Source organism: Rattus norvegicus, chromosome 7 (genome assembly GCF_021556685.1).
Source record: "Rattus norvegicus strain SHRSP/BbbUtx chromosome 7, alternate assembly SHRSP_T2T, whole genome shotgun sequence".
NCBI classification, from domain to species: Eukaryota; Metazoa; Chordata; class Mammalia; order Rodentia; family Muridae; genus Rattus; species Rattus norvegicus.
Genome location: NC_141540.1, coordinates 129662707 through 129689061, shown reverse-complemented (window position 1 = coordinate 129689061; position 26355 = coordinate 129662707). Strand labels below are relative to the sequence as shown.

Genomic DNA, 26355 nt, shown 5'->3' with positions numbered 1-26355 from the left:
GGGCTGGTGTTCTGGGAGCAGGGGATGGTGGGAGGGTGCTCTGGACAAAGCCTGAGAGCGTCCTGGTAGCTTAGGGCATCCCTCGCCCTTGCTTAGACCTGTGCCCTCCCAGTCCAGCAGCCCCATGTGGCTCTACTCTGCATAAGAAAATGTAAACTGTCTCATTAATGATTTCATACACAATAAAATGACAGTATGGTGCCCTCAAGATAGCTCGGAGTGGAAGGCCACACTACCAGGCCTGACTGAAATTCCCTCCCTGGGACCATACACAGTGGAAGGAGAAAACAAAGTCCCTCAAGGTATCTTCTGACCTTTATTTATACTTATGTACATTCAAAATAAAATAAGAATGTTAAAAATATTTTATTGGGGTTGGGGATTTAGCTCAGTGGTAGAGCACTTGCCTAGGAAGCACAAGGCCCTGGGTTCGGTTCCCAGCTCCGAAAAAAAGAACCAAAAAAAAATATTTTATTATATTCCTACTTTAAAAACAAATAAAATGGGTAACTAAAGAATATGAAATAATTTGCAACCTGCATGTGGCTATCTGCACTTGGCTCTCTCAGCTCTCAGAGGCCTAGAGCTTAGGCCAGAAAATGAGGCACCTGTGGCTGTCATCCTTGCAGATGGGGCGACTCTGCTCCGAGCTGCAAAGCTGTCTGCTCTCAGGATCTCGAAAGCTGGGGTGTACCCTCAGGGACCCTTGCTCCCCCTCCATTCTTAGCCTGCCCTGCCCTACCCCCTCTTCTTGCAGCCTCCCTTATTCACTTCTAGGTACTGCTATGACGCTTGCTCCTGGGACATGTTCCTGGGAACTTCTCTCTGGTCCCTAGACCCCCGCAGCCCCCTTAACTCCAGCACCATCATGCTCCATCTTCATGAGGAGCTACCGCCTGTGGGCACCTGAGCTGCTCCACCCCTCCACCCAGGACTAATCTCACAGAACTCAGCTCTTTCCTAAGTGGCCTGCCCACCACTGATCCTTTAAGCCACTTGGTTCGGTGAACTTCTAACCCTGGGAGGTAGGTCTCTTCTCATAGCACCTGTCTCCTCTTGCTTACCAGGCCCCCAACCTGAGGTCTCCTCTGAGCTCCTCAGGGCTCTCTCTCTCTCTCTCTCTCTCTTTTTTTTTTTTGGTTCTTTTTTTTGGAGCTGGGGACCAAACCCAGGGCCTTGCGCTTCTTAGGCAAGCGCTCTACCACTGAGCTAAATCCCCAGCCCCTCCTCAGGGCTCTCTTACACAGGATCTTTACATGCTGCCAGCCCACTTGCTTGTCCATGCTACTGCTGAGCCCTTTGAATCTCTTGGGTCTCATCAGAAAAGATGTTCCCACTGCCTTGTCACTCTTACACAGCGGCTGACACCTCCCTCCACCACTCAGTCCCCATCTAGTCAACCTCTTCTGATGTCAGTGTGTGAGGATGCAAACTGTCTGGTGACTCTATCCTTAACCAACACGGTCACCTGGTGCTCACCTCACTCCTATCTGGTAAAACAGTCCTGCGCTGCTGCACGTGGTGATGATGATCCTGAAGCGCGAGGCTCTCCAGATGTCTTCACCATCTCTGCAGTATGGTTTGATGGCTTCAATGATAGTCTGGGGCAAAGAGCTCAGAGTTAGAAGCATCTCCTTAAAGCGGACAAAACAGCAAGGCTGGGAGGAGTTCCACAAAGTAACGTCGCTCGGTTGCTGCTTCTCAGTGATGATGAATCCTTCAATAAGAATGGTCCACGTTTACAGACTCTGAGAGCAAGAATAGTCCACACTACAGCATACCATATCCCTTCACATCTGCCCAGAAAAGCACAATATATGTAATAGGCTGAATACAATTGAGTACGCTTAATATATATTTTCTAGTCACAACTTCTTTTTTGAGCAATATTTTATTCAAAAGCAAACTGGAATCCTGTAATTTTCCAAAAGGGATAGCTGTAATCAAATCAATAAAACAACTGAAAAGGAACTAGAATACAGTTGAAGAATTAAGTGAAAGCATAGCATCAAAATTTAACTGACTGGGAATGTCCACAAAAGTATTGTTAATTCAGAGACAGGGTGAGAACATAATAAAATATTCAAGAATAGGAGCCCACCATGTAGCCAAGCTGTACCACAAGACAAAGCAGTCTTCCCAGACGACGTTTATGAGGGTTTGCTGTCTACCCAGCTACTGCCTCCTGCTCAAACCTGCACACTCTGTACTCTCCATGGGAGGATTCTAGGTGCCCACCCCATGCTTGGGGCTCACCTCTTCAAATCTGCAGGTGGCGTTCACCCGGACCATGGCAGCTGGCTTTAGCACCTTGCTCTCGTGAAGTCGCAAACACACAAGGTCAGCAGCACTGTTGGAGGGAGCGCAGACCAAAATCCGACTGTCCGGCAAAGCATAGTGTACCTTCATTAAGAAATCAGAGAGGGGGTCTTAGCCATTACTGCCACAGAGTGGAAACCTGAGTCTATGTCTAACTTATAGATTCCTTTACTGGGAATGAGGGGAGGGGCAGGTTTGGATGCTAATCCCTGAGCATCTCTACAACGTCAAAGTGACCACTCTGCCTCACTACCCACAGATGTAGTGATGGAGATGTGCAGAGAATGCAGGGCTATCCAAAGCCTTGTGTGTGTATACTCAGTTCTGCTACCCATAACCCTCCAGACACCTCCACAGACATCTCCATAGATAACACCAAGCTGTACCAATATCACAAGCCCAGCTTGCAATATGGCACAAAACACTCATGGTGTGCTTGCTAATCCAGAATGACACTGTAGTACCACATACACAGTACCATCACAGATTTAATGTACTGGTACCTATAGAAGGAGACGCCAACACCTGCTGCAGAGTGGTGGCTTCAGTCGCTGTCCAGGCACCTTCATCAGTAAAGCTTCACAATGGAACCAAAGGTTTACTACTCTAGAAACGAGGTTTCTTCTTACACTTATAAACTTAATCCTAGCACATAAATACACAATGTTTTAAGTTAACTCTTTCCCACGTGCTTTACTCATGTCTCTGAAGCAGAAACTGATACTTTTCCAGACACAAGCACTTAAGCACAGCACAGCACTACTGTCCTTACCTGCAGAACAGCCTCAATTATTGTCACAGTCTTCCCAGTTCCAGGAGGTCCAAAAAGGATATACGGGAGGGGCCTGCAGTCGCCACTCAGGATCCTCCTCACTGCCAGCTTCTGGTTTTCATTGAGCACTGGGTTGAAGAACTCCTTATCTCTTGCTCTCGGGATCTGAATTTCATCCACTGCATTTGAAGTGGGAAGACAGCCTAGTCAGAGGCACAGAGCTTGCAGGACAGATGCCATGAAGGTCAACCAGAACGTGACAATGCCAACAGCCTTCAGTGTGACAGAGATCATGTTCCAGAAACATCTGACTGCGGTTTTTGAGGCAAAGTTAGGAAAAGTAACTTAGCTTTCTAATAGGGGAAAAGGCACTCATAGCTCCAGCATCGCCTAAAACATCACATGCAGGGTTGTTTGTTTATGTATGTGAGTCCATGCAGCTGTCCTCAGACACACCAGGAGAGGGCATCAGACTCCATTACACATGCTTGTGAGCCACCATGTGGTTGCTGGGAATTGAACTCAGGACCTCTGGAAGAGCAGTCGGGGCTCTAACCGCTGATCCCTCTCTCCAGTCACCATGCAGGACAAAAGCTGTGCGTGTCAGTGGAGCCTTCGCATGCCCTTGGCCCTGGTTACTGCCCCGCCCAGTCCCCACCACTGCACTCCTGCTGGTCCCCCCCACCCCCTCACCTGCCGTCTGCTTTCACGTCACTGGCTTCTGTGCCCGGGCTTTCCCTCCCCAATACCCCTTCGCTCGTTCTCACAGTAAGCACCCTTTCTATCTTTATGACGTATATCCCCACACACATACATGTCTAATATTTAAGATTCGCATGTGAGAGAAGATCACTTGGTACTTGTCTTTCCGAGCCTAGGAAACTGTTAATAATTTGCTTTCTACAATTTTCCTGAAAAGGGTCACAATTTCATTTTTTGTCTTATTAAAATTCCACTGTGTATATGTATTACACTTTATCTATTCATCTGCTGGAGGACATCTGGGTGGGCTCCATGTCTTAGCAACCATGATTAGTTTAACAATGAGTATGAACTGCAAGCATTTTTTGTACACTGATGTGGACTTCTTTGGTTATATATCCAATAGTATAGCTGGACAATATAGCATTTCTTCTAGTCTTAGTTTTTTGAAAAGGATCTATTTGATGTGTGTGTGTCTGCATGTCTGTCTATATACCGCATGCATGCCCGGTGACTACAGAGGCCAGAACAGGGTGTCAGATCCACTGGAAGTAATATACAGAGGGTTGTGAGCTCCCATGTGGGTGCCAGGAACGGAACGTGGGTCTCCGGGATGACTGAGCCATCTCCCCAGCCCCTACTCTTAGTTTTTATTTTTGAAACTTCAGGACAGATTTACTACCAAATATGGACTCTTCATCAGCATTGTTTGTCTGCCTTCTTGATGTTAGCCTCTCTGACTGGGGTAAGATACAATTTTGAATAGCTTTCATTTGTATTTCTCTGGTGGCTAAGGACATTGAAAACCTTTTAAAATGTTTACTCGGTATTTGTGTTTGTCAGTTAAAGGTGTTGATGCGGGACAGGCGTGCTGGCCTCTGCCTGTGGCTATGTGAGGCACCACTTGAGTCCATAAACTTAAGACACCAGCCTAGGTGTCTTTGCAAGACTCTGACTAAAATATTAAAAGTATAGAACTTGGGGCTGGGGATTTAGCTCAGTGGTAGAGCGCTTACCTAGGAAGCGCAAGGCCCTGGGTTCGGTCCCCAGCTCCGAAAAAAAGAACCAAAAAAAAAAAAAAAAAGTATAGAACTTAAGAGCACACATAACAAGAATAATACACAATCTTTTTTTCTAAAGTATTGAATCTAAACTATCAAGACATCCCTCGGGACCAAGCAGATGGGTCCTCTCAGCCTTCTCTGTGGACAATGTGCTGTCCACGGCTGCGTCTCCAATACAGGGAGCGTCTCAGGGCACCCTTCTTTCAGGTACAGGTGTCTTCACTCTTCCTCTCTGAGCTCATTATACACAAGTATACCACTCACTAGTCTCTGCAGTAGAGGCCGTCTTCTCTGGCTGGTCTGTGGTACTCAGGTGCCTTTCCTTTGTTGTGTTTTTAGTTTGGTCCTTCACTGTTTTCTTGTTCTGGAAATGATCATGAACAAAGCAGTTATAACATCAGCTTTGTGTACAAAAGCTTACTTTAAAGAACAGTGCACACACCTACCAACAGCATTCTGCTGTCACATTTAACAATTCTGTCGTCCCCCCCCCCCATGCCCCCCTCCCCCCGAGCTGAGGACCGAACCCAGGGCCTTGCACTTGTTAGGCAAGCGCTCTACCACTGAGCTAAATCCCCAACCTTAACAATTCTTTGAACAGGTCAGGTCTACCCCTTGAAACATAATTCAAACATCAGACAGTTAAAAACCTGCCCAAAAGTTTATGTTTCTCCTTCAGCTCTTTGAAAAGTAAATATAAACTGAGTCTCATCATGACAAAATTGAAACAAAGAGGATAAGTTTTATTTGATTAATATACACTCCACCTCTTCCAAGGTTGGCCTAAGCAGTAAAGGCTGACAATACAGCCTAGAGCTTAGCTCTGATAGACAACCTGGGGAAGCCCTCTCCTGAGGGCACCAAGACCTCTGCTATAGAACATCTCCATGCCTTCCTGAGAACACAAAGAACAGCATTGCCTGTTGATCATGTCCAAAGCCTACACAAGCACTGCCTTTCCCAGTGTGACCTCCCACTACTGTCACATTGGTGCTGTAGAGGACAACTGGTGTGGTCTTGGTCCACCTGCTTGGCCCTGTAATGGTATTTGTCTGACCACAGCCTAGTAACCCACTTTAATATAAGGATGGTGAGTATTCTTTTTTTAATATTGACATAGGTTTTTGTGACCATTTATATGAACATTGTAATATTTATTTCATGTATATATAAAATCTTTAATTAGATTTTTAATTTATATGTTAGGATGACTCAGTTAAATTTCTGAAAACAACAATAAACTAGTTGGAATGTTAAGACTGCTTTGAAAGCACAGATTTACAGATTTGTGATGGGGAAGATAGTTCAGTTGGGAAAATACTTTCCATGTAGGCATGGAAACCTGAGTTCAATTCCTAAAACTCAAGTCAAAAGCTAGGCATGTTGACAAAACAATATAAGATGGGCTGGGGAGAGGCAAAACTGTATCGGGGATGTCTCAGAGGAATCCTAAAACCAGGAGGGCAGATGGGATGTTCCAGCCCAAGGCTAAAGAATGAGGACCAACCAGCTTGCTGTAGATGGGAGTTTCAGCAAGATGGCGGCTGTCTCAAGCAAGGCTCAAGAATAGCCATGCTCCAAGTCTGAGTCTGATGGCAGAACACTGGCAGAAGAACCCCTTTACCACTTGTGGGGTTATCCTATTCAGGCCTCATCTGACTGGCTGCCGTACACCCACCAGGGAGGGCAGTCTGCTTTACAACCTACAAATTCAAAATCAGTTTTATCCACAAGATGAGATACACCCAGAATAAGGTTCACAGAGCATCTGGGCACTCTTTGGTCTAGTTAAGGTAACATGTAAAATTAATTATCACAAGAATATGCCTTTGCCCCCTCACAGCGATACGGACTCAGTCACATTTACCATTCTTGATATTTGTATATGTATCCCTGACCCCAATCTGGCTTACAGTTTACCACTTTAACCATCTTTTCAAAAAATCCTGGGTTTTTACAATATAATTTTGCTATGTGGCCTGCGCTAAGGTGACTGGTATGTACATCACACATGGCCCCAGTAAGCTTCTGCACACTTTCTTTCTGCTCCTCCTTTTCTGAGATGCAAATACCAAGTGTGTGAGGCCATCTCAAGTTGTCCTGAGTCTGTACTCAGTGTCACTCATTTCAGAAAGAGAACTGCATGTTTCTAACTTTCTTAGGTAATGGCTACATTTATAAACTGATAGCCATGGTGAGTAAGAAGTAAGCATGCAGAAAGGTCTAGAAGCACCTACTGCTTCCTCCCCAGCATGCCTCTGTGCCAGGCAACTTTTGCAGAAGCAAATGCTTAGCTATCTGCCTCAGAACATGCATGGAATAATAACATGTGTATGACCAGAACATGCATGGAATAATAACATGTGTATGACCAGAACATGTATGGAATAATAACATGTATATCACCAGCTCTGATGCTTCCCTTTGTCTATGTCCTTAAGACACACGCTGCACCGACCCCCTTTTGTTGTTGGTGTTTGTCAGGACTCTGGGTTTCACATAGCTGTCCCTGTTGTTTACTCATGGGTACCTGTGTGGTGGTCACTTGTCTTTTTTCAGGCCTCACTTTTTGCATTCTGGGAGTAACTAGATTCTTATTTTTATTTCCTTGACTTCGAAACTTCAAGCCAAGCCAGGCACAGTGGGACAAGCCTATAATCTTGACACCCAGGAGGCCGAAGCCAGATGATTGCTTTTTCAAGAGAGGCTGTCAGGCCAGATCAGCCTCAAACTCACTGGATGACAACAGCCTGATACAGATCAACAGCTTGGCTTTAAGACTTGCTGTCGCCTGTCAGTTCTGTCGGTCTATGACACAGCCCTGAGACCAAGGCTGGGCTTCTCTGGTTGCAGTACTGTGTCAACCCTGGGAGATGTTACCTCCCAGATTTGCCTATCTTCTCACAAGCTCACAGACTGAGTGTGGAAACTCCAGGGACTCTGTCAGTGCTGAGAGTCTGCTGTTACCTGCTCTCTCCTCAGCACTGTCAACTTCATCCTTAACGTTCTGTTTCCTCAGCTCAAGTGTCTCTCCTGGACTTCAGTGCTCTGCTCTCTAAGTGTATACACAGCACCGTCCACCTCACTCTGTCTCATACTCAGGAATAAGTTCCGGTACAGCTGATGCCCAATGTCTCAATGCTGCTTTACATATCTGCAGGAGATTTTTTGGAGAGGGTGCTGGGGCCTGAACTCCAGGTCTCCAGCACGCTAGGCCTTCCTTCCACTGGAATTATATTTCTAATCCTTTTCTGTTTTTTTAAAAAATTATTTTCATGTACTTTCATCTTTAAAAATATTTATTTTTATGTACACATTTTGCCTTCCTGTATGTCTGTGCACCACATAGTGTATAGTACATGTGGAGGCCTGAAGAGGGAGCCTGATTTGCTTCCAACAACAGCTGTGGGCTGCCATGTGGATGCTGGGAGTCAAAACTGGGTCTTTGGGAAGATGCTCTTAACTTCTGAACCATCTCTCCAGCCCCTGTAATCCATCGTGGTTGACTGACCATGGAATGCTAGGATTTACTTAAACTTGGCTAGAAATAACATTTTGCACACAAGAACGCAGCACTTCAGCCAGTCGGACCCTCACTAAAGAGCAGTGGCTTCTCTTCAACCCCTTCTGCTGTCTCTCTCCTCCAGCTAACTCTTTTGAGAATCAGGCAATCAGAATGAAGCAGGAGCCGGGCAACGAAGGGCTTAGAGGCTTATAGATCAAAGCTACCTATGCTCAACAAAGACTTCTTTCTGTTTTCAGATCAAAATAAAACGTCTAGAAGGAAATACATAGCTGATGATTTTTAATGGCTAACATTTAAAAAATTTTCATTTAGTGTTTTCTATGACTGAATGAGCTTCCTGTAACTGTCTCCTCCCCCAACACACACACACACACACACACACACACACACACACACACACCACTCTCTCTCTCTCTCTCTCTCTCACACACACACACACACACATATGACTGTGTGTACATGTTTGCATGAGTGCAAATGTGCACATGTAGGTCAGAGGACAGTCTTGGGTGTCACTCTTCATGAAACACCTGACACAAGGCTGCTTTATTGCTTCCTACTGTGGACTATGTGCTATTGGCCTCTGAGCATCCAGGGAGTCTCCCAATACTTCCTCTCACTCAGTGTGGGAGTGCTGGGAGGACAGTGCACCACTGTCTAAGATTCAAACCCAAGTCCTCACTGTTGAGCAGCAGGTGTTTTACCCACTGAGCCATCTCCCTGGCCTTGGTCTCTAAATGACTGTGTTGTCATCAGCTTTGTTGGAGTTCGTTTTCTGTTACCAGTAGTCAGTGATGGCTACAGACACTCATAACTGGTCAGAGTGCTGAGAATAAATGAATGTCTGAATTGTTTGATGTCGAGCCTCTGGGTCATCACTTCCAAGGCTCAGAGAGTGTCACAGAATAGAGGCAGGAAGTATATACGGGCCAGAGGAAGGTGCGGCTCCATGTGGACTACATTTCTGGGCATGAGACAGCATTGCACTTCCCAGCTCACAGCAGCTGTGGTCACCTGCATAGGACTAGCTGGATAGACTCCACCTCCCTTGATAATTCATGCAGTTAATGACTGAGAGGGGAGGGAGAGGGAGAGACATTTTCTTCAATGGTACAGCAACTGGTAAGATGCTCATACTACTGTAAATGAACTCTCAATCATGATCCTGTAAACAACCCTAATAAAAGATATGAAAGTAGAGGGGGATTAATTGGGAGAAGGATAAAGAAGTAGGAGAGGACAAGGAAGAGCAGTGTGGTGTGACTGTGCTCAAAATCTATTCTGTGTATGTATCACAGTGCCATAATGAAACCAGTAATATGTATAAGGAATGCTTATGCTAAACCACTTTACAGTAACACAATTACAGAAGCAACAAGAATCCTAATTCTAGCATTTTTACAGAATACTTACAGAACAGTAAAAGTTTCTAAATATTACATGTAATTTAAACTTTTAAATTATTATACACTTAAGACACCCCCACGAAATCACATTTCAGTAGCACCACAGTTTGCCAACTCCATTCTTCAGGTCACTAGGGGCACAGTGACAAATAAGTAAGGCCACTTCTGCTGTATGAGCCTTGTGCATGACTCCAACACAAAGGCACGGAGTTTCCATTCACAGAATGACTCCATTAGAGAGGAAAAAAATGGTGTCTTTATGACACTGACAGATTACAAATGCTAACACCCTGCTGAATGTGCGTCCTTCCAGACATCGTCTGTGCAGACACAATCACATGACTGTAACCCCTACCCCAGTGTATACAGAAGAGTGCAAACAGTTGTTTCAGGCAGGGCCACACTAACCTGCCCTGGGTGATCTGGATCTCTTAGTATAGACCTGGATGGGCTCAAACTCACAAAGAGCCTCCTCTTTCTCTCACTCCTGAGCACTGGGATTAAAGGAGTATACCAACTAAAATCACACTATTTTAATACAATTCAGTAAAAACATACCTTACTATATCTTAATTTTTCATTGCTTAAATATATTACAGCATCCTGGTCCTACATATAACTATATACGTGTTTAAACTAAATACAGCTTATGACTATTTTATTTTTTATTACACACACACACACATATGGACTTGTCTGCATGTATGTCTCTGTACCATGTGTATACAGTGTCTTTCAGGACCAGAGTTGGTGCTAGATTCGTTGGAACTGGAGTTACAGGCAGCTGTTAGCTGCCACACAAGTGCTCAGTCAAACCTGGGTCCTCCTGGAGAGTAGCAAGGGCTCTTACTTTTTTCTTGACAGGGTTTCTTATTGTAGTCCTAGCTGTCCTGGAACTGACTCTGTAGACCAGGGTGGCCTCTAAGTCACAGAGATCCACCTGCCTCTGCCTCCCAAGTGCTGGGATTAAAGTATAAGCTACCGCACCTGGCTCTTTTAGTTTTAACTGAAATCTAGACTATTTGTGAATAATATTGCTCTAATAATCCAATCAAGTGAGAAGTTCACATTATTAAATGTATTAAAGTCATCAGAAAACTATGTCTGTGATGGACTGACTGCCCATCATCTTTGATTACCTTGGTGATGGACTGCCCGTCATTTCTGGTGACCTTGCTGATGGACTGCCCGCCATTTTTGGTTACTTTGGTGATGGACTGCCCGTCATTTCTGGTGATGTTGGTGATGGACTGCCCGTCATTTCTGGTTACCTTGTTGATGGACTGCCCGCCATTTTTGGTGATGCTGGTGATGGACTGTCCGTCATTTTTGGTGATGTTGGTGATAGACTGCCCATCATTTTTGGTTACCTTGGTAATGGACTGCCCGTCATTTTTGGTGATGTTGGTGATGGACTGCCCATCATTTTTGGTGATGTTGGTGATGGACTGCCCGTCATTTCTGGTTACCTTGGTGATGGACTGCCCATCACTTTTGGTGTCCTGTGCAAGGCTCCAATTCCCTGTCACCTGAGGAGACTGTAAAATGATTTCTTCTGGAAATAAAACTTTGAAACAAGAAAAAGTGGAGGGACAGGTATCATTTAAAATGAATGGAGACAACGTAAATACCCATAGCTGGTTCTGAAATAGTTCACTCTCCATTCTGCCTTCTGGAGACTCCCCTCTCCTAGTTTTAATATTAAGTAGTGTTGCACAGACTCTGCAACAAGCCATAACTTATCTCTGTGAGACAAGCAGGAGCTACAGTCCAGGAGGACAGTGCACACAGCAGTGAACTAACCTCAGCTACTGACGTGTGCTGTCTTTTCAGAGGTGAAATAGTAAAAACAAAGAGGGGGTGGGTGGGAAACTGCTCAACAGGGAGGAAAAAGCATGAGCTGTCACATGAACTCTATAAATGTGCTCTGGGAAGATTTAATACTACTCTCTCACAACACTACCTTTGACGCCCAAATGGATGACCTGCTCAAGCGCATAGTGACACCGTCTGCTTGTGGTCCTGCCAGAAAGAAAACACAAAGTAATGAACTTTGTTCAGTTTAGAATTTACAAAATTTTGATTATAAATGTTATACTGTGAATGTTCTTTCCAAACTCTGAAACTTGGGTGAAATTGTGTATGTGCTGGTGGTGTGGTCTATCAGCCGCCTCTGTGGTGGCTCCGGGAGGTTGCCCTTGAACGGGTGATTGGGTCTGCGGGAACGGCTTTGTTAAGAAGTCAGTCTGAACTCCTGCTCTGGCTTTGTCTGGTCCCTGCTCCAGTGCTCCCTTCCGTGCTCCCTTGCCATGTTCCGATGCAGCAGGAAGGCCTTCACCAAGGTTGCAAAGCCTTCAGAACATTGAGAATAAGTCTTTTCTTTATAAATGACCCAGTCAGTGGTCTCTGTCATAGCAACAGAAAACGTCAAGATGATTAATGTTCAGCAATCACACGCTAACACGACTCTTACAGAAGGCTTGTAAATAAAAGACCCAGTCAAAGGCCAGGCACCACAGGGTCGTACAGGCAGCCCCTGCCTCTGTGTGAAGGGAATGTGAAGGACTAAATGGGAGCTTTAACAACCTGCATCTACACAACACACCAGGTAATTATGAGTTCTGTACGAAAGTCTAAGCAGAGACAACTCAGGTATCGGGACAGCAGGTGCCGTCCTTTCTAGAAGAGTAAGGAAGATATTACTATTAATGTGTAAAGAGAAAAAAATAGGTTTGCTGTAAAGTTTTGTCCATTTTAAAGTTGAAGATAACAAAAGATAAAAACAATTTTCAACAAAACAGGATTAACTCTCCGAAGCACAAAAGATGCTGCAGTCAGCAAAGCACAGAAGCTGACTCGCACCTTCTTAGACACACTTACCAGATTTCTTGAAAACTCAGGAGTGGGATACGACATAGGCACTTGGCCATTCTCGGCCATAATAGGGTAGGGGTGGATGCTAAAGTCACAGTGGGACCCATTTCTGTGGTGCATGACTGGGAGTGTATCCATCTGTGTTATCTCTGTAAGGTCCACTGAACCTGTATAAGCCCTGCTTTTCTCCATTCTGCAACATAATTTCTTGGGACAATAAACTCCATAGAAAGAGAGATAATTGGTGTGACAGTAATGCCAGGATTTGGTCAAACGAGGAAAAATTAAGTAGATGTTACACATGTGTGTATTGGGGGGCACAGGAGAATAAACAAGGTCTCCAAAGGAGGGTGGAAGTGAGAAAGAAAGGGTCACCAAAACCAACTTCCCAGGGATGAACTAGTATTCGAGAGGAGGACTACAAAGATGTCAACTGACTATTTAAGCATCTTAGTACAAAATAAAAAGAATCTTGGGGCTGGAGACGTGGTTCAGTGTTTGGAGCATTCTCTGCTCTTGTAGGACTAGACTTCAGATTCCAGCGTCCATGGTGGGCAGCTTACAACCTGTACCTCCACCTCCAGGGAACTGGGTTGCCATCCTCTGTTCTTTGCACCCCGACACCCACATACATAAATGCACAATCTTTAGAAAAGAATCCTTATTATTTCACTGGGGACTAAATGACCAGCAAACGAAAGAGTGGCACAGGAACTCAGAGCAATACCCATGCAGCACTGAACACATGAGGCAGAAAAAGAAGGAAGGCCTGCAGTTTATGCTCTTCACCCGTAACAGATGAGACTGGAGAAAGAAAAGCAGATGGAGCCTGAAATACATAGGAAAAATGAAATCACACAAGATCAGAGCAAAACTCAATGCGCCAGGGAACACAAGGACAGCAGAGAATACCATACCAGTGAAACCACAACTGGGGTCTTTGACAAGGTCGATACCAGAAAGACGGCTCAGTAACTAAGAGCACTGACTGATCTTACAAAGGATCAAAGTTAGGGTTCTAGCACTGAATGGTGGCTAACCAGGCCAGGAAGATGGCTCAGAGGGTAAAGCCACTTGCCACCCACATCTGATGATCTGAGTTCAACTCCCAAACTCCAGTGAAGACTGAAGACAATAACTGACCTCCACGTGCACTATGCCACATACATCACATATATCATACACTCGCATATGCATGTATGCATACTGTACACAGACACATGTAAGCAAATAAAAAGAACCTAATTCTAAACCTAAAGGATCCTTTCTTAGTAGGACAATGTAATACAAAACTTAAGTGTCCCACAAAGAAGATCTAGAAGGCTTCAGAGGGAACTCTACCAAATATCTAACGAAGAAATGATGTTTATTCTATACAAAGTTTGCCAGAATATATAGTGTATGTAGGGGGTTTACTGTAGACCAATATATCTCATGAACAGAAGTATAAAAATGAGTACATTTTAGCAAACCAAACCCAAAAACATAAAAAGGAACCACAACATGACCAAGTACCATTCATCTCATAGGCAAAGCTGAATTTACACCTTGGACTCCTTGCTGAAAGGACACACTGAAAGCAAGTTATTAGAAATTAAAGTTAATATTGTTTGCAATGGTATTAAACTTAAAAAAAAATATGGCCAGGAGTAGTGGTGCACAGCTGTAATCCCAGCACTCAGGAGGTGGACACAGGTGAATCTCTGTGAGTTTGAGGGCTGCCTGGTCTACTATGCTGAGTTCCAGGCCAGATGAGGCTATGTAGTGAGACCCTGTCTTGAAAAATAAAAATATTCAGGCAGGCATGCTGGTACAAGCTTTAATTTCAGTACTCAGGATACAGAGGCTATAATTTCCAAATTCAAGGCCAGCCTGGTCTAGAGTTGAGCTCCAAGATAGCCAGGGCTACACAGAGTTTTAAAAAACCCTGTCTCAAAAACCAAAAGCACAACAAAATAACAAAGGAACAAATCTGCCAAAAACATGTAAAACCTCCAACTTAGAAGTCCATATTGATAAGGGAACTCAAGGAATAGTAAACTAATGGAGAGCTGCACGTTTTCAAGAACTAGAGGACAACATCCTGGCAGTAGCAATTTTCCTACTCTCGCCAAGATAAACACCATCACTCAGAACTCCTCACAGACAGTGATTCAGTTAGCAGGGGCTGGACCCTGCTCCCTGTTCTCCCAGGTCTTGGCACCAGCTGTGAGGGTGCACTGAAACCACTAAGCCGGCCGTCTCCATGGTTAGGAAGAGGTTTATTATGACTATGAGACTGCTGCATGGCTATCTCTCAGGGACAGACAGAGTAGCACACGTGACTGCCAGGGCTATCTCTCAGAAGAGCCCAGAGGCTACTGTGGGGAAATGCAGGCCAGAAGAGCACAGTGGCTTTTATATGCACCACAGGTACAGGCAGACAAGAGTCAGATGCCTCATTTGCCGGGGAGATAAGGGAGTGGCTCTTGCTGGCACACAGACCAGTTTCACAGGTTTCTGAGGAGTGCTGAGTCATCTTTCCCTTCTCCCCATCAGCTTCCAGCCTGAGCGAGTCCAGACTGCCATTTTGAGGGGATTGGGACCTAACACATGGATCATCTACGGAGTACAGGATGGCTAACATGCCATCTCCTGCATGCTCATGAAGACTTCAACTGATTTACTCAAGGACAGGCTGTCTGGGAGGATGAAAAACATTTGCATGAAACTCATTAAACCTTACCTATTGTATGTAAATTCCACATCCATAGGTTCAAAGTTATACATTTGTTCAAATCCTGGATTAAGTTTAAGAGTTACATCTTCTTCATGAATCTAAAAAAAAAAAAAAAAAAAAAAAAAAAAAAAAAAAAAAAAAAGTGAATCAACTTCTACACAGTAGACTAGCCTTCTTGGGACAACCTTGCATCTGTATTTGGCAAGACAACATGAAAATACCATTTTATATATTTGAGCCAAAATCTGGTATCTTACATATCTGCAAAATTAACTGAAAGCATCAGATCATCCTTAAGCTATGCAAACAGAGGGATGCCTCATTCACATCAGCGACCCTTAGTGGGTCTCCTCAGCGACACTCCTGTGGCAAGTACACTAACAATCTGCTGCACGCCAAGTCATTTAAGTGCCACACCAGGCCTTCCCTTTCGAGTAGTACTGGGAATAAATAAAGCTAGATCCTTCATAAAATAATACCTCATATTTTCTCCTGCATAGCAAAGGAAGGAAACCTGAGGACAGTGAGAGGAGAAGCAGGACAGCAAACCCAACATACTCAGTCAGGTAGATAGCAGCTGAGGCTGAGGTTACCCAAGGCCCTAGCCACAGAGTCCTGTCATTCTCAGAAGATGCTGCCACAGCCCTTCACTAGGAAGACTGCCCAGCAGAGGCCTCTGAGTTACCCAGAGAGTACAAAAACGGAAAGGGAATCCACAACCCAAGGTTACTAAACACACTGAGGCCAAGCTACTGAGACTGAGGGCTATGGCCCTCACCAGCCTAGGATACTGTGGACTAACCTGTCCTTTTACCTGAAAAAGCTGCAAATGAGAAAATGGAAAGGCACATCTAAGCAAGCACAAGGTAACTTAAAACCATCACACAGCTTTAAAGAACCACAAACTATTCAGAAGTAAAGGCAAGAGGGAAGGCTGCAAGTGGGACTGTGTTCCCTAGAATCCGAGTTGGCTTTATGTCAACCTGTCCCAAGTTAGTCATTTGAGAAGAGGAAACCGCAACTGAGGAAGCCCCTCGCTGTCCAGTCAGTAGGACACTGTCCTGATTGATGACTGATTTGGGAAGGCCCAGCCCACTGTAGATGGTGTCATCCCTGTGTCTGCTTAAAGTAAGATATCAGGCTGAGCAAGCCAGGAGACATGAGCTAATAAGCTGCATCCCTCCATAGCGTCTGCCTCATTTCCTGCCTTTAGGTCCCTGTCTGGAAGGTTTACACTTTGGTTTCCTCTGATAACTGTAACCTCTAAGTCAATTAGAGCATCTCTTCCTTAAGCTGCTTTTGGATGTGGTGTTTATCACAACAACAGAAGCCTAATTAAGACACCTAGTGTGTGCCTGGCAGGAAGATCCTCTGTGAGGGGCGGGCCAGCTGTAAGTAGGTAGCCCTCAGCAAGGGCCAAACGTCTTCTCTCCCCAAACTCTACAAATTGGCTCTCCTAGCAGGGCACCTACACTGGCCTGTCCCTGCTGGCTGGAAGGTGGCAGAGTAGGTTTCAGAGTGGTAACTACTCATTTCAGGTGTGGCTTCTCCAACTGAACTGTCTGGGCCACTGAAAACCTACATCAGCCTGAGTGTCCCGCCCCACGTGCTGGACAGAGAACAGATGGCGGAACCAAGGGAAGCCATGCTGAAACTGAGGAGACAGTGACTTTATGGAGCACACAGCGCCCACTAAAGGTCCCACTCTCCGTGTGTCCCTCCTCCTGACTCCCACTTGCGAGCTCGTCCTGATCGTGCACACAGTGCCCAAAGCTGAATGCAAACATGGCTTATAAGTAGCTTTATATTGAGGAAAGCGATAGATTTTCTTAAATAGGAAGTTCCCTTCACACAACAAAGTCTACTCAAACATCCAGTGTGTCTTTAAATATCCCACAATACAGACGAAGCTACTGGAGTCCCTCCTCGGAGGTAGAGGAGTCCATCTGACCTTCACTTTTTGAGAATTATCCTCTCACCTCCATGACATAGCCGATATATTCGATGACATGTCCATTGTATTCTTGAGATTTTAAAATCAGTTTGTCACCTAGGTTAAAAAATATTAGCATGTGTCAAACATATTTTCCTATGAAATCAAGTCTTAATGAAGTATAATAAAATATAACATTTCTGGTATTTACTGCTTAAAGGTAATGTATACCAGAGAAACATGGATAGTATACACTCTTGAGCATTCCCATGTAATAAATGTTGCTTTGAAGAACAGAAATGGGACAATCCAAGTACATGGCCAGTTAAAACTCTTTAATCCACAGTGTGAGCACACCTGCGTAGAGGGAAGGCCGGCTCTCTGCGAGCCCTGGGACTTCCAGCACCAGTAGCTCCCCCTTCCTCTTGAGGACAACGCCGCTCATGTTGTACTCCTTCAGCTCAATCTCGGCATGGATCTCCTCCAGCCACAGCAGTGTGGAGAACTTCTCCTTGTAGTTGGACATGTTCAAAAGCTGCAAAGCAAGCAGGCTCCCATGAATCCAGATGTCCACACTGCCCACGTCCAAGACAGTTTCTGCTGACCACACGATTCAGGATGAGGGGTTGTGAACCAGATCGGCATACCTCACTGGACAAAACTCTATTCGCTGCCAAAGTCTGGGCCCTTAGACAACTGTGTGTGTGTGTGTGTGTGTGTGTGTGTGTGTGTGTACACGTACGTACACATGTAGGTGCACTTGCCTGTGTTGAGTACATGTAGACTAGAGAATGATGTCAGAAATCTTCTTCCTCACTCTTCTACCCTGGTTTTTAGGTTTTATTTGATGTTTGCTTGCTGGTATACAGGTACGATGCACTCACGCAGTGCCCGGAGTGACAGGTGGACAGAAGAGAGCACTTGAGCCTCTACAACTGGTGTTACAAAAGGTTGTGAGTTGCCATGTGGGTGCTGGCAACCAAATCCAGGCGCTGTGCACCAGAGCAAATGCTACCGGCTGCAGAGGCACCTCTCCAGGCCTTCTCATCTCACTTTTTGAGACAGGTTCTTGCTGAACCCAGAGCTCACCATTTTGGCTACACTGACTGGCTAGGGAGCCCTGGAATCCCCGTCTCCATTTCCAGTCTGGCTAGGCACCACATCTGTGTTTTAATGAGCGATGAGAAATGAACTCAGGCCCTCATGGCTGCACAGCAAATACCTCACTTTCTGAGCCATCTTCCCAGGTGTACTGGCTGGTTCTGTGTGCCAACTTGACACAGGTTAGAGTCATCAAAGAAAAAGCCTCAGTTGAGGAAATGCCTCCATGAGACCCAGAGGTAAGGCATGTCTTCAATTAGTGAACAGTGGGGGAGGCCCAGCCCATGGTGTGTTCTATAAGAAATCACACCACGGACGATTCAAGCCAGTAGGTGCTCTCCTCCATGGCCTCTGCATCAGCTCCTGCCTCCAGGTTCCTGCCCTGTTTGAGTTTCTGTCCTGACTTCCTCCAGTGATGGACTAAGATCTGGAAGTGTAAGCCAAATAAACCCTTTCTTCACCAACTTGCTTTTTGGTGTTTCAACACAAAAATAAAACCCTACCTAAAACATAGCCCTCTTTTTAAAAATGAATTTAAAGTCATAGACGCAAATAGCATTTTTAAACCAAATACATTCTAACACAATACAATCCAAAGACATAATAATTTGATACACATTTGCTAAGAAATGATGGTAAAAATATTAACAGTCTTTGCTTCCCATAATAAAACCATGATGTTTCTTAAGAGCAGAAAAGTTTATCTGTACAGTAAAAACATTGTCATTCAAAACATCTGAGTCTTAAACCTTCAGTTACAGTCTCGGCTTCTCTCAGAGCTCAGATGTTACCCTCTGAGGGCGCCTCACAAGGAACGCACTGCTTGCTGCTACCAATGCTAAGATTCCCAAGATCCCCTTGGAAATCGGCAGAAACCTGTGGAAAGCTCAAGTGTTGCTTGTACAGACAGACCCCCTATCCCTCTCATGCGTCTGGATGTTCCTCAAACACTGAGAAAACGGACAGCAAATATTTGCTGAGATGGCAAGCTTCCCATACAATGTCAGACCTTAAACCTTTGTTTTCTAGACTTCTCTGTACCCTCTGAACTCAGAGAAGTACGTAGCCTTCCACCTTCCTTGAAAGCAGTGTATGTAGAGAGCTGCCTCAAGGATACTGGTGAGAACTTGACTTTGGGCTAGGACAAGGAGAGCTTCATCACCCTGATAAGTTCCTGATACCATGGGACCTTTGTTTATGCCTTGCTTCTCCCGGACTACTTTGTTTATGCCTCAGAACTGGCCATACTCTTTATGTACCTAGAATGATATAAAAGCACACTGGGAAAATTAAACCCACTTCAGCACTTGCTGGAGTCAGACTATAATGTTGTCTAATTGTCTTTTCTTTCTTTAATCTCCCTCCCTCCCTTGAGACCCTGTTGACTGAGCTGTCTTGGTTAAGTGTACAACTCTTTCCCTGCCTGCTTCCCTGGTATTTCTAGGAAGAAAATATCAGCAAACAGGAACGTAGAGCACAGGGGGATGCTGTGGGGGTAACTGTGGCACACTTCTGTGTAGAGCTAAGCTAATGGACCTCTGACCCCAGTCATGTCTACCCTGCTGCTGAGTTCAGAAGAAGTTCCTGAGAGTGAGTCAGTGCTTAGCTAAGTCCTCCCAGGTTTTCTGGGCCCCTCCACCTAGCACCAATGCTGTCCCCTGCAGTGTTCTGGGGAAAGCTTCCTGTCCCTGGCAAAGCAGAAGGCTGGCTTGACTCTCCCACTCCATTCCGCTCCTCTTCCTGAGCACTGTGAACACCAGATGAGGCCTGAGGGTGACTCTTGAATCACCTTCCAATTCCTGGTTACCTGTGGTAGAATCCTGACAGGAGGTCTGAACCCAAGGACTCACCCTGGCTGTGAGTGGAGCTGTAGTACTGCGTAGCCCCCCACACCCTTCAGATGTTCACCTACCTCTGCGAGGAGCGGCTGGAAGGTCAGGATGTCGATTTTCTGCTCCACACATTTTTTGAGTCTGTCTGGTATTGGGTACTGCGGAAGGAAGCTTGGAAGTTGTCGCCTCGAGTTCCTAAAAAAGTTAAATCAAAGTGTATAAGCATAACGTGTGTGTGCACATGTGTGATGACGCGCGTGCGCACGCGCACACACACACACACACACACACACACTCGCAGAGGCCAGAGGACAACTTTGGCTGCTGCTTCTCAGGTGCACCAACCTTGATGTTTTCAAACAGTCTCTCTGGCCTAGGGATTACCAGATTAGGCTAATATGGCTAGCTAATGCACCCCAGGATCTGCCTGTCTCTGTCTTCCCCAGTGGTGGGGTTACAACATGGCACACTACTGTGGCATGGCATGCTTTTTAATATGGACTCTGGAGACTGAACTCAGTTTCTTATGGTCACATAGCAAGTACTGACTGAACTCAAAGTAATCCTTTTTTAAAAAAAAGATTTATTTATTATATATAACTACACTGTAATTGTCTTCAGACACACCAGAAGAGGGCATCGGATCCCATTACAGATGCTTGTGAGCCACCATGTGGTTGCTGGGAATTGAACTCAGGACCTCTGGAAGAGCAGTCGGTGCTCTTAACCACTGAGCCATCTCCCCAGCCCTCAGAGTATTCTTAATCTAGATGTCTTATATGTTTATGAGTATCTCTTACCTATAATGTATGGGTCCAGAAATGTTTCAGATTTTCTAGTTTTTTTCCTGTTTTGGGATATAACTGAGCTATATTTCTATATACTTCTATTATTCTTCATTTTGCAAGACTTATATAGATTATCGGTTATAGATTTTCTGAAATGCAAAAAATTCTGAAGCTTGTAAGTCATGTCAGCATTCAGATGTTTTCAGATTTCAGAAGACTTCAGGTTTTGGAGACGCTCATAGGAGACATTTCTCCTCAGATTCTCTGCCCTGTTTCAGAAGGGCTAGAGTTCATTTGTTAATGGCGCCATGTGACATGAGACCCAGACCAGGTCACTCTGGGGTCAGGATCCTGTCCCCATACAAGCTCTGGCTTGGCATTCTCATTTCTGCAACAGAGCTGGGCAGAGCTATGCAAGCTATGGGGGAACCGGACAACAAGATCTCTCTCAGGAGCCGCTTGACCATGGGGGTGAAGTCAGTCTCCAGCTTAGCTACTCCCTAAGTAGCTAAATTACTGCACTTTTAGTCAAGGCAGAGTACTAGGCGTGAGGCTGACACGTCACAATGAGAACACGCTTGGTACAAGCTACCCTGTGTGGAACCTGCATTAACAGATCTGCTGGTTCTTGGCTGTTTCTCTGGAGAAATCTAGGTTCCTCCCAAGCTTCTACCATCATCTAGCTAGCTGCACTCAAATTCACAGCACTCTGTCATCCAGCAAGGCAAAGGACAGAGCAGCAGAGAGGGCAGGAAGAATGGGGAGAAGGAGAGAGAATGAGGACAGGACAGGGCCCTTCAAGCTCTGATGCAGCTCGAGCTGCACTGTGGGAGCAGAGGTATACAGCCAACCTCTCAGCTTCGGCCACTTCCTGTAGAGTGGGTTCCTGTAACTCACGACTCAGCAGGTAGTCTGACTGTGTGCTTCTGGATGGAAACTTTGCAGTCAACTACAGGACTAACCTAACAGTACAGAAGGCTGCTGCTGCTTAACTCAAACTCAGGGCTGTCTTCATCTCTGCAGTTGGAGGAACTCATGGAAACAGACATTTGGAAAGCAGGGGCATGTGGTAAATGCTAATAAAGAACTAACTGCAAAAATGAATGAGCTACAGAGAGACTAAGACAATCAATGCAGGCAGCATTCTGAGTTCCTGGTTAGCCAGCACTTCCCAGGAAGACCCTGTCTCCAAAACAAAACAAACACAACAGACTTCTGCTCATGTAGAACAATGGAATAAAAAGGAGAGTCCAGAAATAACTCATACAGCTACAATCATTTGATTTTCAACAATGGTATAAAAACAGCAGCAACATGCCAGCCCCCAACAAATCACAGAAAGTAGCCCTCTATATGAGTTAAACAGATTCCTACCTCCTGTTCTCTACAAAAACCACTTCAAAACCAACCAAAGACCCTAATGTAAGTCTCATGCTCTGAACCTGCAGTGCGTGACAGAGGCACCAGCAAGGTTTGCTGGGCCAGGGACTGTACAGCTCAGTCAATGGAGCAGTGCTTGGCAAGTACAGTTGCTTGGAACTCAAAAGCTTTTCACAGCAGAAGAAACAACTGAGGGAAGGAGCAACCTGCAAGGCTTCTCCAGCTGACAGGGAACAAAAATCTAGAACCAGCGGGATGCCTTCATCTCAGCACACAGCAGAGGCAGGCAGACTTCTGAGTTCCAGGTCAGCCAGGGCTACACAGAGAAACCCTGTTGCTAGACAACAAATTTAGAACCTATATAAACTCAAACATCAGCCATAAAAACAACCACCACAAAACAAGAACATTCCAACATCCAGAACAATCACAAATGTCTAAATGAACATGAAACGCAGACTACACTGCGCAGAGACTCCTCCTTTCTGGTGACAACAGAGGACGCGGAATGCCAGCAAGGACGCGGAAGCCACAATGCTGTGGGACTGTGAGGTGGTGCAGCCACTGAGCTCAGAACAGAATTTCCTCACAAAACTAAACTGGGGACTACCGCAGGAGCTGCCCCAGGGTGCCATCTACAGGACCCCACATCAGCACCAGAGACACTGCACACCCAACCCATGCCATTCACTTCCTTGACAGCTACAATGATGGGGTCAGTCCGGCTACCCAGCCACAGCTGATGCCTGGTGTCATGCAAGAGTTTAGTCAGCCACACGAAGGGAGACAACTGTGTCGTGTGCTGAAACCAGGGATCATCATCTTAGGAAAGAAGGAAGGAAGGAGGAAGGAAAGAAGGAAGGAGGAAGGAGGGAGGGAAGGAAGGAAAGAGGGAGTGAGGGTGGTCCAGCTAAGAAAGGAAAATCTTCTCTTATATGTAGAATACAGACTTGTAAACTCACTCCATGAAAAGGCAGAAGAGAGATTGTTGTGTGAGGGAAAGGGAGAAGGGAAAAAGAAATATAAACGCAGAGACTACTGGAGGGAGGGGTAAGGACAGGTGATGAGAGGCAGACATGGCCAAGGTACAGTTATCTATGTGTTTAGAAATATCACAAGACCCCCATAGTTTCATACACTCACTTAAAAAAACTAAAGAGAGCCAGGCACGGTGGCTCACACCTTTAGTCCCAGCACCCAGGGAGGCAGAGGCAAGCAGACCTCAGAGTTTAAGGCCAGCCTGGTCTACAAGATGAGTTCTAGAATCCAGGGATACACAGAGAAATCATGTCTCAAAAAACCACCACCAACAACAAAATGAAAAGCAGTCTGATGCAGTACATGACCCCACCCTGATGTCCCTAACAAGAGCATGACCAAGCACTATGACTAAGTGACCGGGAGTCCTGGCAGCACACGCAGGCATTAGACAGCTGGGAATGAGTGCCCACCACTGCCGACTGCCAAGAAACCAGCAGGCTTACTCTAGGGCAGTGGTCTTCAGCTCAGAGGGTCACACCCCTCTGAGGGCACGTATCGGCTGTCCTGCACATCAGATATCACATTCAGCACAGTTATGAAGTAGCAATGAGGTAATATCATGGCATGGGGTCACCACACCAGGAGGAACTGTAGTAAGGGTTTGCAGCATCAGGAAGGCAGTCAACTGGAGGAAGGCGCATACATGGCTGTGAGACTACTTCCAGGGAAATGGCTAGCAGGGTATCAGAGCGTTTGCATTTGTTGGCGTGTATCTTAGCTTCCTCTTGAGGAACTCTGGCTGGACAGTGTGCACTTGCTCTTATAGGCACCACCCATCGTCATGGGCTCTCTGTGCCTGCAGACAGGGTGCCATCTCACTCCCAATCTGGCCTTTTCTCTAGACATGTACCCAAAAGTGAGCAAGAACCATCAACACGTACTGACTGCTCTGTGCCAGAAAACTGCATTTTACATGCTCTAACCATTTACTCCTCAAACTACAAGAGGTAGAGACTATCACTTACAAATGAAATTAAGGCACAGAGAGGTCAAGAAACTTTCTCAAGGCCACACAGCTTCTTGGTCGCAGTGCTGTGATTCAAACAATGGTCTAAAGAAGCTGGTGTCATAGCTGCCTTCCAAACAATGATCAACGACAAGTTCAGCAATCCCACAACACTGTCTGCTAATACATTCTCCTTTCAGTCTACAGTGGAGAAGTCCATCATCTTTGTCTGAGATTGCTATGGGTTAACATGATCTGAGATCCAGAATTTTCCATTATTAGAGAAATAATATTCTTGCTCTGCTGGGCTGTGGGCGGCACCTGAACTCAAACCCTCAGACGTGACAACGTCTCTAGCACCCAGGACAAAGCCATTTAACCCTCACACAGGTCACTGGTTTTTGAACAACTTCAAAAAAAATGTGTTCCTCAGAAGTTTTATTTATGCTTTGTTAACTCAGATGAGAGCAGACAGGCAGATGGAGATGGGCCACCCACACACCTTCCGTGCTCAAGTCAGAGTTCATTCTTGAATGGTACCAGGTCTTCAGAGAGGTTTCCAGTGACCAAACAATCCTGGGGCCCAACACAAACCACACTGCAACCAGCCAGCCAGGTAGAGACCAGTGCTGATGCTACAGGAGAGGGCAGCAGAACCAGTCCCGTCCAGGAGCAGATGGCAGGAGCCAATCCATTCTGGTTTCAAAGTGGCCAAGGAGAAGCAGAGCTGAGGGGAGCCCGGCCTGGCTTGCATAGACGCTGGTGGTAACAGTCACAGAGCCTGCCCTGGTAAGTTCCACAGATAAGCATCCTGCCCCAGGAGCAGAAACGGGCAGAGGCTCAAACACGGGCCTTGTCCTTGTCACCGCCTCGTCTGGAGAGGAGGAGATGACAAGGGGGCTGGGGAGGTGGGGAAGAGTGTCTGCTGCCTGCCACAACACGTCTGCCTCTCCAGAACACAGAAGGCAAACAGACACAAAGTCACACGCCCATCACATAGTACCTTTTCTGTGTGGTCACAACAACTGTAGTCTTTGCAGACACTATTGTCTGGGAGCTTTTAGGCTTTTTCCAAGAAAATGGCTCTCGCACGGCTATCAACGCCTCCTCGCTGCTCACCACATTTACTTCGAGATGTCGCCCAATGAGAAAGTTGGAAAAACAGAGCAGAAGGAGCTCCTTGCAACGGCCAGGGTTTCTTCAAAGAAAAACAGAGATTTAGTCTCAGTTATAAAAGGCAGATTCAATCTGATTTTGCTTTCAGTATTTAAGGAAGTTGCAAAGCTCTAAGGAACAGCCATGCTGACTTTTTAGTAACTTTTTACACATTAAAGTTTACTTTATAAAACAAGAAATGTAGTATGCTCTCAAGCAGTGTGTAGAAATGTTCTCAAGTGTGATGGGTAACCTCCACTGTCAGTGTGGCAACATCTGCAATCACCAGAGAAATGGGCCTCAGTGCCCTGCCCCCACATCCCCAGGGTATTTGATCATGGCAATAGGCAAAGTAATAATGCAGGTGCTTAAAACAGTCCTTTCTATAACTCTGAAACTTAACAGGGAAAACACTTTCAATATTCCCAAATCTTCCCATATTCCAGGACTCCTACTGAGAATCCTACTTGATTGCTTATTTCCAGGGGTGGCGCTAACACGGGTGCTGCTATGCATGGTAACCTCTACTTACAACTATGGTTTCCTCACCTAATTACTCCTGTGACTTTACGGCTAACACCTGCTAAGCCACCTGCATTTTATATGGGTGACTGAAGGACAATTTGGTTAAAGGCTACTACAACCTGATGGGCTTGGAGCAAAGCAGTCAGATTAGTGTCTTCAAAAGGATGTAAGGACTGGTGAGGTGGACCAGATGTCCTTTAGACCTTTAGGACCACATGCTTTGGAGCAGCCAGAATGTTAGGGGGGGACATGAGGAGACAACAGGGAAATGA

At 45.6% G+C, this 26355-nt stretch overlaps 1 protein-coding gene and 1 long non-coding RNA gene across 6 annotated transcripts in view; one reads left to right on the top strand and one right to left on the bottom strand.

Annotated features, from left to right (window-relative positions):
* LOC120093824 (uncharacterized) overlaps positions 1-15482 on the top strand; it is a 53376-nt gene extending 37894 nt beyond the window's left edge. Inside the window, exon 5 of one of the 2 annotated variants that reach the window (XR_015625854.1) lies at positions 15202-15482. This is a non-coding gene — a long non-coding RNA (uncharacterized LOC120093824). The remainder of the gene's footprint in view (positions 1-15201) is intronic. The other variant, XR_015625851.1, reaches the window with a different exon arrangement.
* The window catches only part of Mov10l1 (Mov10 like RNA helicase 1), a 65599-nt gene that overhangs the window by 18512 nt on the left and 20732 nt on the right, over positions 1-26355 (bottom strand). For all 4 annotated transcript variants that reach the window (NM_001427488.1, XM_087556617.1, XM_087556616.1 and 1 more), the window contains 11 exon segments: positions 1480-1601; positions 2257-2403; positions 3092-3270; positions 5122-5221; positions 10929-11356; positions 11753-11811; positions 15389-15480; positions 17362-17432; positions 17673-17850; positions 20329-20443; positions 25407-25601. In NM_001427488.1, the coding sequence (NP_001414417.1) occupies positions 1480-1601; positions 2257-2403; positions 3092-3270; positions 5122-5221; positions 10929-11356; positions 11753-11811; positions 15389-15480; positions 17362-17432; positions 17673-17850; positions 20329-20443; positions 25407-25601 (1686 nt within the window).